The 15864-nt window shown below is 43.6% G+C and overlaps 1 protein-coding gene across 2 annotated transcripts in view; it reads right to left on the bottom strand.

Moving 5' to 3' along the window:
• Positions 1-15864, bottom strand: part of CACNA2D4 (calcium voltage-gated channel auxiliary subunit alpha2delta 4) — a 152643-nt gene that overhangs the window by 14036 nt on the left and 122743 nt on the right. For both annotated transcript variants that reach the window (XM_089769280.1, XM_075941238.2), the window contains 5 exons: positions 10079-10149; positions 5007-5082; positions 3679-3731; positions 2266-2321; positions 1030-1050 (listed from right to left, as the gene is read on the bottom strand). In XM_089769280.1, the coding sequence (XP_089625406.1) occupies positions 1030-1050; positions 2266-2321; positions 3679-3731; positions 5007-5082; positions 10079-10149 (277 nt within the window). The remainder of the gene's footprint in view (positions 1-1029; positions 1051-2265; positions 2322-3678; positions 3732-5006; positions 5083-10078; positions 10150-15864) is intronic.

The following is a 15864-nucleotide window of genomic DNA, read 5'->3' on the forward strand; positions in this document are numbered from 1 at the left end:
ACATGGCTTCGTCGACGGAGCCATGTAGATTTGTTGTTTAGGCAAAGGTAAATGAAGCCACGATTTGAATGATTGCGGCTTCATTTACATTTACATGGCTGCCGCGCTGAGCCGACAAACAGCTGATCAGCTGTTTGTCCGCTCAGCGCGCTAGTCTGGACGCTCCCCTGCCGACATCAAAGCCCTTTGTCGGCAGCCCCGGTAAACCTCATACCACGAGGAATAACGGGGCTGCCGACAAAGGGCTTTGATGTCGGCAGGGGAGTGTCCAGACTAGTGCGCTGAGCGGACAAACAGCTGATCAGCTGTTTGTTGGCTCAGCGCGGCAGCCATGTAAATGTAAATGAAGCCGCGATCATTTAAATCGCGGCTTCATTTACCTTTGCCTATGTGGCTAATCTACATGCCTCTGATGACAGAGGCATGTAGTCTGGACACAGCCTTAGTGAGGAGGAGGTAAGCCAAGATGTTGTGGAAGGAAAACCTATGTAGCTTGTTAATATTTGAAGTACATAAAACTGTGTGGTTTGTTTTCTTCTGAAGGAGTGGGTTATGATTTGTTCCTTTTCCTGCATAGCTCCTGGAAAGGGAGAGACAGTGATAGCTGGTTCACCAAGTAGCCTACAAGGTCTAATTAGTCAAAGGATCTTTCATGCTTGCTGATATTATAGAGTCAGAGGTGCCATTTCTCAGTGTTGTAGTAATAATTGGCTAGGCTTTGTCTGGTCAATCACCAAATAAATGAGTATTTTCCTCCTTTTATTCACTTGTCACTAAACCTAACCCATTGCAACACCTCAGCAAACTGAACAAATAACAGCACCTCTATCACCATCTATTGGCTATGCACAGGATTACAGTTAGGCACCGCTACCAGCATAACTCTGAAACCTCACTGCAAATTCAGGACTGTCCTGGGGGGGAAAAGGAATGGTTTGCTTGTTCCTTCCCAGTTCAAGGATTCTGGCTTTGTGGCCCTTCACTTTCCATTCCTATGAAACTCAAATGGTTCATTATGAGTCTACTTACAATGATGAAAGACGGCTTTGGCTAGTCGAGTCACATAATGAAGATGGTCACACATGATGGCATCACAGTGTAGGTATGAAGTCACATGGGGAAGTCATGGATGGCGCGAGGGGGAAAATGAAAGAAAGCAGAGAAGGAAGTGATGATGAATAGTACAGGGACCAGATCCTCTCCTTCCCCAGCACAAAGATAGTAATGACTAAAACAAAACACATCCATTTAAAGTAACAAATAGGGATGGATACACAGAACCAAATCTGTCACTCACTTCTTGTATCTTCTAACAAGGACACTCTTTTGCATGAATGGATTTGGCAACCTAATCTCCCCTGAACCACACAACTTCTGAGAACCTATGTGATCTTGAAGGAAATATCACACCTTCGGGGGGGGGCCATGTCATTTATCATGCTATGTATTTGGCATGAGGTTCACGCTTGTTCAGAAAGCCTACACAAGTCCCCTCACCACAGAAGGCCCAGTTAATCTTTATTTTGAGGACTTACATGGAACTTAGATGGTGCCTAGGCCTCGTCCTGACTCTGTGAACAGGGATGAATTTTGCCTTATTAGTATAAGATCAAGTGCTTCAGAATAGTGGGAAATGCAGAGCAATAGAAGGCCAACTCTCACAGTGGACTTTGGGGTTTGGCCATTGTCTTCAACAAAAGCAGGCTTTACCTATGAATGACTAGTGAAGAATTCACATTATAATACAACATAATTCATACAGATCCTTCCAGCCTCTAGTGAGGTGTTGTGTTCTGCTATTGTGCAATGTTGTTTTCATTATCTTGACTGATAGGTACCCTGTAGAATATAGTAGGAAATGACAAATGATAGCGGCTTTTTAAAACCATCCTAGACAATTTACTGTGTTGGCTATCAAATTCCATAGAACCCAAGGGAGTCTTCCAACAGAGTATGCACCACAGCTGACTCATATATTCAATTAGCCCAATATGAGGAAAACTTATTGGGGAAGAAACCACTCTCTTATGTCACGTGATAATGTCATGGTCGCCCCAGGCACTGAAACAGGAACTTTATGCTGAGAGCTTTTCAGCTTTGGAGCTTCAGCAGATCTTCAACATGGTGGTAATAGGTCCTGGAAACTAAATTCCAGAGTTGGAGTGTTGCCGTGGCACGGCGGAACACTTCTCGTTGTAGCTCCTTCCTCGAGTGGTGCTCTACCATTTGGGTGCTCTGGGGGTGGCTGTACCCCGGCCTACTTACCATCTGCCAAGTTCTCTGAGTGCCAGAAGCCACAAATATTGAACTCCAAAAGAAACCTGACAAAAGAGCAAGAGGAGAGGTCATTTTACAGTAGCCCATGTTGATAAAGGAGTCACAGAGATGGTGACATGCACTGCCCAGGCCTAAAGAGACCAAGTCCTAAAAGGTGCAATATGCATTTTCTTGCAACTGAAGCCCTGAATCCTTCTTCAGTTTTTCAGCACACCCTTGGCCTCTCTGCTTTGGTCATTCTGGAATGGCTAACTGTGTCTTAGTCCTAAAGGACAGTGTAGGCAGGCCCTCAGTTAATATTCTTCAGCTGTGTGGCTTTTGAGGATGAGAAATGACTGTCACCTTGAGAACCAGCTGTGGCTTAAGGATCGATCACTGTGACAGAAGCAGGTACTGTGCAAACCCTGACAGCTGCAGAGTGTGCCTGGTGAACTAATCTGTACTAAAGATGGGCTTGGAGCCTTGGATTCTGGATTTTTGCCAAAGTTCAACGGTGTTTAAGATTCAGTGTCTCAGTGTGAGACCAATGTTAAGACTGAGCTAAGCTGCAACCATTGGACGTAGAATCCAGATGTAGAGCTGAACTTCCTCTCAATCTGAGGGGAAGCTGACACCAGTACTCCTGTTTAACTCCCCAGCCCTGCTCTGTATACTGCACCATGAGCAGGAAACACAGGGTATAGTCTCTAGCATGTTACTAGGATCCTTATTTGAACAGACTAATTTCTTCTTTGTTTACCTCTTTTCAACTAACAGTTGCTCTCAACTGATCCTAGTCAGCTCTGAAAAAGGATGGATGGTCTAGTGGTTAAAGGAACAGCTCTGGAAATTGGGAGATCCAGATGCTATTTCTGGTTCTGCCACAGACTTTGCACTGTGATGACCTTGGGCAAATCACACGAGCACTCTGTGCCCCTGCTTCCCAGTCTGCAAAATGGGAATGTTACTTTTGTATCTCACAGGATTGTGGGGATTTTCTCAGATACTATGGTGATGAATGTCACCAAAATGTCTATACAGCAGAGCCTCAGAGATATAAACACCAGAGTTACAAACAGACTAGTCAGTGATGCACTCATTTGGAACCAGAAGTACTTAATCAGGAAGCAGGTGAGACCAAACAAAAAAGCAAATAAAGTACATTGCTGTGTGAACCATAAACTACTAAAGCATTTTTCTTCTGCACAGTAAAATTTCAAAGCTGTATTAAGTCAATGTTCAGTTGTAAACTTTTGAAAGAATGACCATCATGTTTTGTTCAGCGTTACAAACAACCTCCTTTCCTGAGTCGTCTGTAACTCTGAAGTTCTACTGTAGTCACGTCTTAACAAGGAGCCTGTGCTTGTACTTGTCTTAGATCTCTCCCTTGTTGGTGTGAGCCTCCCAAACTGTGGTACTCACATGAGGAAATCACTCATCAGCCACTTCACTGCAGCAAGCAAGGTATAAATGGGCTGAAGAAAAAGAAAAATGAGAAATGCCATAAAGATCTGGCCACAGAAAAGATAATCAAACCTGCAGGACTCAGCACTTCATCTAGGTTCTCTTGGAGAGGGGTGTGGATGGTGGGTAAAGGCAAGGCTAGGGGAGGCAAGCCCCAGCCCCACCCCCAACCCTGCCACTCCTACTAAGGCCCTGCCCCCCCCATGGGAGTCAGCCCCTGCCATGGGACCCAGCCCTCTTTCCCCCTCCCCCCAGCACCACAGGATGGGAGAGTGACACACATCCTCAGCCTCCCTGGCCCTGGATCACAGGACGGGTGGGCTCTCGGGGGCAGCAACACACTGTCCCCAATATGCCTACAGTAGGTGTTCTAGGGGTGGAGTCTGGGTGGGGTCAAGATGGCAGTTTGGGAAGGCTGTGTCTTTGCCTGCCTGTTATATCCGCTGCCCCTGGAGATGGGCTAGAATTTAAGCTCTTTGGAATCAGTGGGAAATTTGCAAAATGCACCAAAAGCCACTGGAGTCTCCTTACTACTACTAATATCTCCACATCAGGTCAGAAAATGTATTACAAATGTGAATGGAGCTTTGAAGATCTATTACTTAATGATTTCCCTCTGGCATGCATAGCCTTGAGAGCACAGGACAGGGAAGAAATAAACTTACTAAAGAAGACAATGCCAGTTTAGAAAGCTGTTATCTGATGGGACTTTTGGTACAAGCTGTGGCATTAGCAGACTTGCACTACAGTTATCATTGTCTGCTTTAGATAACACAGCATCTTAACCTCATATATATCCAGCCTTTCTTTAAAGTGGATTGCCAATTGCCCAAACTACCTACCTTTTAGGTATTTCCTGGCCTACATACTATTCTTAGAAGGTTTAACCTTGGTCCCCTCATGTCTTCATCTCCCATGGTAGTCTGAATGTCTCTTCTAAGAGGACTTTCTCCTGACACTGACAGTGCAATGCCCAGTCAATTCCTCCACTTCCATCTACAGATTGTAACCTAAGAAGAGACTGGTACTGTGTTGGTGACAGTTCATTACATTGATTTCTGTGGTTCCCTATATGCCTGACAGGCGTGATGGGCCAATTGCAGGCATCCTGTAAACGGCTGAAGGAAATGGTGTTGCACTGATCTGTCAGGTTTGAGTTTCCCCTCACTTGTGAACAAACTACTCCTTATCTTGTAATAGGAATGTGTTTTAAAGCATTAGGAAAGTTCTGGTCCAAACTACCAATGAGCATTCATGCAATGGGCTGACTGCGGGGACATACATACACTGAGTAGAGGCCGGGCGCCACTGTGATGGTGGTAGGGCATTTTACACATGGCTTGATAGTCGTACATTGTCACCCTATAAAATTGAAGCAAAACAAGAAAACACACAGTCAAAAGCAAGAAGTGTGACCATCCATGAAAAGTGTGAGAATTTTTTTCCTATTCAGGCTACATCCCAGATGTATTTTTATACAGAAGAATTGCCATGCTTGAGTAGACTGATTATCTATCTAGTCCACTGTCCTGTTCATGGCTAATGCTGGCTGCTACTGAGAGAGGTGTGTTATGACTCTGTAACTTTTATGTTGAAACGTTCCCAATGAATATGTGAAGTTGCTAAAGAAAAGGGTGCAATAAAAAACAATTTAGTTTTCAGATTAGAGGCCCTAGCCGGTTACAGACAATCTGTTTAGTAAAGGATCACTAGGCAACACTGTGAATGATAAAACTCATCTTGATTCAAAAGAAAAATGAGTATTTAAAGCAAACAAGTGGGCAATTTTTACTTACACAGTACTAGAGTTAGACTTTCTCCTTCTAATGTAAGTATATCAATGGATGATTAGTCCACTGACAACAGAGTAAAGTAAAGTTTTATAGCCTTAGAACCTAACAGTACTTGTTTGATATTGGTTGGAATTCACCTCAGTTTTAACAAAACTACATTTTTTAACTACAGGTTGGACCTCCCTGGTCCGCACTCTCGGGACCTGACTGGTCCCAGATGAGGGATTTTTCCAGAGCAGGGTAAGTCATTTCTGGCCCCCCACTGCCCTGTGTCCCTGCCCCGGTTCTCTCTTCTCCCCCCGGAGCCCTGCCGGGCCACACGTCACCCACACCCTGCATAGTACCGGGCTCCTGGTCTCTCCGCCCCTCTTCTGCACGTCGGGACTCTCTGATCCTTGAACATTCATGGTCCTTCCACACCACAGATGTTGCTGGACCAGAGAGTTCCGGTTTAGGGAGATGCAACCTGTATTATAAGAATAATTAACATTAAACTCCTTATTGCTATATTCATCAAAAATTATGGGGGAGGAAACAGTTCAATTATTTGATCTCTTGCCCAGTTGTGGGGATATCCCGATGACTGCAAAAGTTGAACAAGTGGACTCTGAAGTGGCAATGGAACAACAAATTATTGGTAATTTTGTCAAAGTAAGGGAAGAAACCTACCCTGAAGACATTGCATTATGGCCAAAATCCATTTAATTGGATATGATAGAATATTTCTTAGTAAATAAGACAAAAAACCTAGCTAATATTGAGAAAAGAGTATGAGGTTGGAGGCCAAAAGCAATTTAGGGATTTTCATGAGTCCCATTTTCTGAGGATGAAGAAAAATGGAACAACAGAAATTAGAAAGTGGTTGATTTTTTGGGAAACCACCAAGGCAGTCTACTGTTAATGTTTGCAAATTATTCCCTGACCATAGTAAAGGAAAACAAACATTTGTCAATGGGCACTCTAATTGAAGAAATGTTGCAAGAGATATTGCTAATTATGAAACTTCCAAAGCTCATATTAATGCTGTGTGTAAGTGTGTTCAAAGATGTAAATTGGGAGTGGGGAACTTAAGGCCTGGGGACCGGATGTGACCCCTGGCTTTCCTGGATCCGGCCCCCAGGGCTCAGGGCTCCCCCACCAGCATTGGGGAGCCCATACTGGTGCTCCGCCCCCTCTGCTGTCCCACTTGTCTGCAGCCCCTGACTGATTTTTATGTGGGTAAGTGATCCCTGTCCCAAAAACGTTCCCCGTCCCGGATGTAAATTATCCAGAATAATTGATTCTGCGTTATCAGCTCAGTTTGAGAAGTGTTCTTATTGGAGGAAAGTGATGAGATGTGTTATTGCCACCGTGAAACTGCTGTCTTCTTTGGGACTATCTCTAGAGAGGAAGTGGAGAGTCATCAGTGTCAAATTGAAAAGGTAATTTTTTAACCTGCTTTGAATATCTTAGTGAGTTTGACAATTGTCGCAATGAACATTTGAAAAATTATCAGTATTATGGCTCAGGGAAGACCAACTTTTTAACGTGCCAAACCTACAATGAATTCATTACTATAATGGCAGAGCAGCCCAGAAACCAATTCACAGATGAAATAAAGGATGCCAAGTACTATTCCATAATAGTCGATTCAACACCAGATGTGAATCATGTAGACCAATTAACATTAATTTTAAGATATGCGACTGGCAATGGTGAAGTTGTAGAGTGATTTCTTTTTTTTTTTTTTGTACCACAAAAATCACATGCCTCTGAATGTCTAGAGACAACAGTTTTGGAAATGATTGCAAATTTAGGTTTGGACATAAAAAATTGTCGTATGCAGAGCTTTGATAACTCCACAGGTATGTCAGGAGAATATTGAGGTCTACAGGCAAGACTGAATGCAAATCCCTCTGCTTTATTCATACCATGTTCCAGCCATTCCTTAAATTTAATCTGCAACACTGCATCTTCTGAGGGAGCTACAGATTTTTTTAATTTCAATCAAAACATGTATGCTTTTTTTTTTCCAGTTTCCACACATTGGAGAGTATGCTACAATCACACTTGGAGCAGACATATGGAAAACATTTGATAGTCAAAAGAATTTGTGACACCAGGTGGTCTGCTTGTGGAGATGCTGTTTTGGCTTTGAAAATGAGCTATGATGTTATAAAGATAACTTTATAATACATAGCCACATCAAAGTCTGAAAAACCATGTGCAAAAACTGAAGCAAAACCCTTAGCAAAAAAAGTTTGAAAAGTGAGATATTGCTGTTTTTACTATTTTGTTGGACTGTTTACTTCAAAAAATTAATGCCATCAGCAAATCACTACAAAAAGTTGATACCAATTTATCAAATGCTGCACAATTATTAGCATTTTGTCATGAAAGTTCAAAACGACTATAGGTCCGTAGACGCTGAGGCACTAACATAAACAAAAAATATAGATTGCTCTGATATATCTGATGAGAAGAATAAAAAACCCAGGAAGTTATTTTTCAATGAAATCAATTTAAAAGGGAAAGAGAGGTTCATTGTTGAGACTGTCAATGTTATTTGTGACATAAAAGTGCAGTTGCAGAGTAGAGATGAATCTCTAAAGAAAACTGTTGATTTATTTTGCATGCTTTTTGACAGAAGTATGGATGAAGATGCTAAAAGCCACTACAGTAAGAAATTATGTGAATTCTACTGAGAGAACATAGACAAATTTTTTTGAAGATGAAGTGAAACATTTCATTCATTTTATCAAAAACGATGAGGTCTGTGCTTTGAGATCACCAGTTGATTTGTATAGACTTGTACATGATGGTTTGCAGGCAACCTTTCAAAATGTAGAAATCATTCCAAAAATATTTTTAACAATACCTGTCGCAAATGATTCTGGTGAACATTCTCTTTTGCTGTATTGAAATGAGTTAAAATCATTTGCGAAATACGATGATTCAGAAACATTTGACAAGTTCAGCAATATCGACAATTGAAATTGCCTCTTTTTTAATCCATCTAAATGTTTAATTTTTTTTTAACTTACTGAAGTATTAGTATATTAGTGTCCAGCTAAACCAAGGGAAGGCTGTTCAAAGGGAAAACAGTTTCAATCAACTGCATTGCAGCTACTGGAGAGGTCTCTGACAGCCAACCAATCCTTTAAAGTATTTCAAGATGTGATGAGAAACTGAAAAGCTTTCAACCAAAAGAGGAGAAGTTTTCTGTATATGTCTAGCACCATCTAATGTATGGAACTAATACATAGGTGGAGTTCACACAATACAAGACTGGGGCAATTTTGAATTTAGTTAATTTCATAATGCTTTGCAGTAGCTAGATCCAGTAATCAAGAGAGGCATAGCAGGAGAAGGGAGAAAATAAGAAGTGAGAGACTTGCCAGGTGTCTGTTTTTTGCACAGAATGCCTGGTCATAAGGGACCTTGAGGGGTCCTATCAGCACCTCTCACCAAACTGTTAAAAGTCCGGTTGGCAGTTCAGCATGGCTAAGGCAGGTTTCCTCCCTGCTGAAGCTCTGTGCAGCTCCTGGAAGCAGCATGTCCCCACTCTAGCTCCTACTATGCACAGGAACAGGACAGGGAGCTCCAGATGCTGTCCCTGCCCCAAGTGCCAGCTTTGCAGCTCCCATTGGCTAGGAACTGTGGCCAATGGGAGCTGCAGGGGCAGCACCTGGGGATGTGCCTCCATGTAGGAATTGGAGGGGACGGACGGACATGTTGCTGCTTTCTGGAGCTGCTTATGGTAAACACAGCCTGGAGCCTGCACCCCTGATGCTTTCTCATGCCTCAACTTCTGAATCTTTCAATCCCAGTCTGGAGCACCCTCCAGCATCCAAAATCCCTCATCCCCACCCCCATCCTAGAGTCTGCACCCCCAGATGGAGCCCTCCACACCCCAACCCCTGCCCCAGCCCTAAAACCCCTCCTGTACCCAAACTCTGCCCCAGCCCAGAACCCTTTCCATACCCTGAATCCCTAATTTATGGCCCAACCAAGAACTTGCAGCCCTAGCCACATCCCGACTACATCCTTCACCTCCTGCCACATCCCAACCCTGCCCCAGCGTGGCACTTCCTCCCATACCCTGAACTCCTCATCCCTACCCCCCCTAGACTCTGCACCCCTCGCTAGAGTTATTTCCTGTCACATCCTAAACCAGTGCCCCAGCCTGGAGCTCCCTCCCACACCCATAACCCCTTATTTTTGGACCCACCTGGAGCCTTAACTCCCCCAACAGAGCCCTACCTCCCATGACCCAAACCTGAGTCCAGTGAAAGTGAGTGTCAGAGAGTGAGTGATGGAGGGATGGGGGGAGGATGGAGCTAACGGGGCCAGGGCCTCAGGGAAGGAGTGGGGCAGGGTACAGGGAAGGGATGTTTGGTTTTGTGTGATTAGAAAGCTAGCAACTCTAGTGAGGATTTTGGTAAGGGGGTAGATGCTATGGAAATAAACAATTTAACTTTCTGTCCCATCTCATGTTTCCCTCTTTGGCTTTATAGCCAGCTACACATTTCATTGTCACCTGTATCACTTAACAGAAGAAAGGCACAGAGGTGAGCTCCACTTACTGTCTGAACATTCCCATGTTTTGGAGTTGGGTCATTACTGAGCCATCCACTTCACCAAAAAATTTTCCTATCTGCACAGAAAAAATGATAAAAAGGGAGAGGGAAGAGAGACATGTTAGTGAAAATAGTCCTAAGCTTTCTTCTGGTATAACCATTCTATTCTGTCTAGAAGATCGACTACCTGGAGACTACTGTTAATAAACAACAAGCATTTTAAAGAGCTGTCACTTAGCTCCATATTTTGATTGGCTGAGAGGTTTGAGGTGGGACCTCTGTTCTCTTGTGTATATTTATGACCTATGCTCAATGGTTCTGAAAGCATGCACCTCTCCTATCTGAGCTAAAACATCAACTATGTTAGCTAAAAATCTGTAGCAGACTTGTAAACAACTTCAGTGTATATGTCCAGTGATGTTTATTTAGGAACCATAAGGGATTTTACTTCTCAGCCATACAAGTACTAAAGATACAATATTAACAAATATAACAATGTCTGTATCACTTTTTGTTTAAAAGAGATGTTGTGCAAAGATATATTCGGGATTATCTGTTGGGCAGGTTATTAAAATCTCAAGCAATAAAAAATCTTTATACAAGTCAATGTATATTGCTGCTGAAGATTTTTTTGAACTGATCAACAATTCTGCCTTTACTTACCAGCAATCCATAGTAAATTCACTTTAGTTATGTTTAACACTTATCAAAGCAGTTGTTTGTTTTCAGGCAAATCTACTTTCTCTGATGATTGCATGAAAGGTAACTTAAGTTATTTATTGGTCTTCTGTCCATTTTGTTGTGTATAGATCTGATGGGTTAGTTTTTCCATAGTTTTTTATGGAACCATTCTTTTAGTTTGGGCAAAATTTCCCTTCTCTAATGAGAAACTTGTTCAGCGGCCAATAGAGATTAATTCTTCATTACAGCGAGTGTGACCATTTTCTGAAGCCCCAGAAGGATTCACCAACAAATCATTGGATAATAGTCACCCAACATTAATAATACTTGGTTAAAAATCTCCTCCCAATACTCAAAGAACCAGATATTCCCACCACACATACATATTCACAAAGTCATGCCTTCCTCCAGTTTGGATTTTAAAATCTCAGACACAGTCAAAGGTGTCTGAGCAAGCTGTGGCTCTTTCAATCTGATTATGGTGTTAATGGTCCAGCTGCTTAATTTAATGCCATTCTGTAGCAGTAATGGGAGCCAGGACAACTGGATTTAACACATCGCAATCTGCATCTGGCATGGCAAGGTCAAAAGGCCATTGTTGGACTTTGAGAGTGATCTGTTTAGTTCAAGAATATGGGGAAGTGTTAGGCCTGGTCTATACTAGACCAGGAAGGTCGGGTTTTACAGTATGCAACTCCAGTTACATAAAATGCATAGCTGGAGTCAGCTTACCTTAAGCCAAGCCTTGGTGGTGTCCGCACTGTGGGAGGATGATGGGAGCAAATGCTCCCATCGGATTCCCTTACTCCTCACAAAAGGAGAAATACCGGACACTGGCAGGAGCTGCCCTCAGTGTTCAATTTAAGGGTCCCTAAATTGAATGCCAGAAGATCAACTTCCAGATCGTTGATCTTCTGGTAAGTATAGTCATGCACTTACTGGGTTTCTGCAATTCCTCCTGAGCAGAGAGGGCCTGATTCTCATTGCATGGCAATGTAAAAAGACTGTAAAGAATGTAAACATTTAACAGGTCTGTATAACTAAGAATGAGGCCCAGGAAATACAACCAGAAAACAACAATGATCAGGCCTTTTGACACACAGCATTAGATTTTCAAAGCTAGGTACTTTTATGTACTGTGTGTTTGATAATAACATGAGCAAACTTCAGTCTTAGTAAACCCAAATGGCTCTTTATCATAACAATTCTTCAAAGAGTAGCTCCAGCTATAACGTATTAGTCCTTGCCAAGTGCAAACATCTTGACATCTGAGTGCAAACTCTTCCCTTCTGTCACCTGTTCCACTCCTTCCAAGTTCCATGTGGGTTTCCACAGGCACATGCAGTTTCATGTATTCACAGACTTTAAGGTCATTATAATAATTTGGTTTGATATCCTGCATAAAACAGGCCAAAGGCTGCCATAGGCAGTGATTGTGGGCATGCATCTGTGGATGCCTGATGTGCACATGCAGATCAAGTATTTGCATAGGTGCACGTGCACACACATACACCCCCCCCCCATGAGGCACTTTACTGACCTTGTGCATGTATTTAAACCTGTTTTGTGGGTGCACCGTATTTGTGAGCATAATCTAGGTGCATTCAGCTGTATATGCTCAGCTGAAGGCCTCTGACTTTGAAACTCTGCTCCTCTGTGTCTGCATCCCAAAGTTCCACTTGTCATGGAAAAACAGGCAGGGCATTATATGAAGCCATTCTGGTTTTAGTCAGAGAAATGTAGCACTAAAAGGCTATGAGAGGTTGTTATGTTAGATCATCAAGCCAGTCCCAGCCACAATGTGACAGCCTTGCACTGGACTGTCAAGCTGGTGGCTGGGGATCATTTTGCTTACTAGCCACATTGACACCATTGCCAGGCAAGGGGGACACAAGGGACGTTACGAGACTTGCACCAGTCTGCCACAGCCACAGCATGGACTTGCTGAGGGTCAGGAGAAGCATATTGCACTTAGGAAGGAACTCCAGTTAGGAAGGAACAATCAGATTCACACATACAGAATGGGTAGCGACTGTCTAGGAAGGAGTACGGCAGAAAGGGATGTAGGGGTCATAGTGGACCACAAGCTAAATATGAGTCAACAGTGTGACAATGTTGCAAAAAAAGCAAACCTGATTCTGGGATGCATTAACAGGAGCGATGCAAGCAAAATACAAGAAATCATTCTTCTGCTCTACTCTGTGCTGATTAGGCCTCAGTTGGAGAATTGTGTCCAGTTCTGGGCATCACATTTTAAGAAAGAGGTGGAGAAACTGGAGAAGGTCCAGAGAAGAGCAACACAAATGATTAAAGGTCTAGAGAACATGAGCTATGAGGGAAGACTGAAAGAACTGGGCTTGTTTAGTTTAGAAAGGAGATTTCTACCTGCATTCGGCATGGGGACATGATAGTGGTTTTCAAGTATCTAAAAGGGTGTCACAAGGAGGAGGGAGACAAACTGTTCTCCTTGGCCTCTGAGGATAGGACAAGAAGCAATGGGCTTAAACTGCAGCAAGGGAGATTTAGGTTGGACTTTAGGAAAAACTTCCTAACTGTCAGGGTGGTTAAACACTGGAATAAATTGCGTAGAGGGGTTGTAGAATCTCCATTACTGGAGATATTTAAGAGCAGGTTAGACAGACACCAGTCAGGGATGATCTAGACAGTGCTTGGTCTTGCTGTGGGGGCAGGGGACTGGACTCAATGACCTCTCGAGGTCCCTTCCAGTTCTAGTGTTCTGTAATTCTATACCTCTTGGTATTGGGGACCCTATGTGTTGCCTCCCCCAATTCACTCCCTATCTGTGCCCACCCCAGCCATGGTACTCTCACCCACAAACACACCTGGTCACCTCTTATTTGCTGCAACGTCCATTTAGGGTGTGGTGAAGCTTTGTGACCCAGTGATCCCCCGACCTTCATGGGCCATGCTAGCAAAATGTCCACATAGAGATGACTGAGGAAGACCGAGTTAGGGAAATAAATTCAGCATACAGGAGGAGAAAGAGATGATGGAATTATTGGGAAATGAACAAGATCAAGCAAATTCAATTCCTCCACTATGCCTAAGGCTGCAGGCCTGGGGGAAGAGTGTTAAAAACCCACTTCCAGTTTCTGGGGAGCAATAGCAGATGTCAATTAAAATTTATTGAAGAGCAAATAAAATGCAGAATGATGCCCCCAGCCATGTCTGCAGAATGGGTGAGAGAGGCTACCTGTCCAGTGATGGAACAGGCCTGGCCCTGCTGGCATGTGACTCTAGGCATCCACTGGGACTGGCTTTGGTTTGTATTTTTAACAGTATCAGGGACCAGCTCCTCAAAGCAGTTCTTGTTCCAATGTAGTCTGGGCTTACGTGTTTCTTCTTCCCTCCCTCCTGATGACTACAGTCGTCAGTTCTCTCTTCTGTCCCCTCCCCTGTCATGTGTCTGTCTGTCTGCAACACCGCACTCCCTGGCTGATGGACTCAGATGGGGGGGGGGGGGGGAATCAGTGAGAATTAAGAGACTAGCAATTTTTTCATGTCAGCCTGCAGAGAGCTTCCATCTCCCCACTCATTAAAGCCCAATACCTAAGTTGCAGCTTTCAGCTTTCACTCAGCTTCTTGCTCCCTTTGGGAAGAAGTTACTGGACTCCCTCCCTCCCCCAAATCTCCTAAGGCAGAATGGAGTGAAGAGACACGAGGGAGAGGATCTCTCAGCTTCTGGAGTAGCTAAGGCAATTCCGCCCTCTTTGCTCACGTCACCACTGTAAGAACACACGCACTTTGGCACTTTCCTCTATTTTTAATCTGGAAATATATGCTGGAAAGTGTCACACTGTTGGCAGAGTCTGTTTGTTCTAAACAAGAAGCTGGTTTGTTGTTTGCCTTTCTTCTGCAGAATGCAGGTGGAAATTGGAATGAGGTCCCACCACCATTCATGTGAGAACAGTAACAGTTTGTGCTGCCTTGAAGTGCAGATGGGGTGCGGGGAGAGCTTCCTCTTGAGACACCCAGTACTGCGTGACTCATTGGACTCTCCTCAGAGATTCATTCACGATCTGCTGTGTTTCCTGGTTTGTTTTGCACGCTAATCGCTGCAGGCAGAACGTCTGTCCATCTCTCTTTTAGACACAGATATTGGCCTCTGTATTTTAATCACGTTCACTTGCAAAACACTGGCGTCAGCATCAGATCCTAGGCACATATAACTTAAATAGCTAACTTGGGTAGGGATGAAATGTGGTAAGCTGGCCGAGTGGTCCCCTGAAGGAAATCCAGATTCGGGAATGCTACTCTGTGTTAAGATGCCCTGGATGTGGAGAGGCATGAAGGCTTCAGTGTGGTGAGCTGTCCTGGGTGAGTCCCAGGCTATAAAAGGCTGCAGTGTACTGAGAAGCCCAGTGTGCAGACATAGACCAGGAAGGCCGCCCTACCCAGAACTCAGGCTCCTGATTTAGTAAATCTACTGCCTGTGAGTCCTGCTGGTGATTTCTTCTGTGATAGGCATTGACCAAATGGAAGCTAAGAATGTAGGAATTTCATGTAGGATTCAACAATTTAGAGACCAACCCAGGTGAAATAAAGAGCCAATCTAAATACAAAAGCACCAAATGAAACAGAAGTAAAAGAAAGTGGTTGATGAGCTGTGGCCTGGGAAATGATGAATTTCCCCAGCTTTAGGGAGTTAACAGCTAGAGGGACTGACAGCACAGGAGCCTGCCAGAATGCCTGATCTCAGAGGCATGCGGATAATGTTTATAATTTATCCAAATCCATGTAATGACAGGTTTTCATTTGGCCAGCTCTTCAGAGAACAGCTTTGCATAAAACCCCACTTTCCATAAGAAGCCGAGACAATGCAGAGGCAGCATCACATGCATACAGGTGCACGGTGCCCAGAACTGACAGCAGTTACGACATTATGCTCTCTGCCATTGCCTTTGCCCATGGGAAATGGCTTCAAGGGTGTAACTTTAAAAAAAAAAAAAAGGGCAGTTGAGGGTTAAGATAAAGAAATAGTCAAACTTAGTTAAAAACAAACAATCAAACTACAAACAGTAGGAACACAGACCTTCTCTGCAAGAGCAAACCAGGGTCCAACCATTTCTATATCTTGTGGCTGACAGTAG

This window comes from Pelodiscus sinensis, chromosome 1, assembly GCF_052426305.1.
Source record: "Pelodiscus sinensis isolate ZL-2025 chromosome 1, ASM5242630v1, whole genome shotgun sequence".
Classification (NCBI taxonomy): domain Eukaryota; kingdom Metazoa; phylum Chordata; order Testudines; family Trionychidae; genus Pelodiscus; species Pelodiscus sinensis.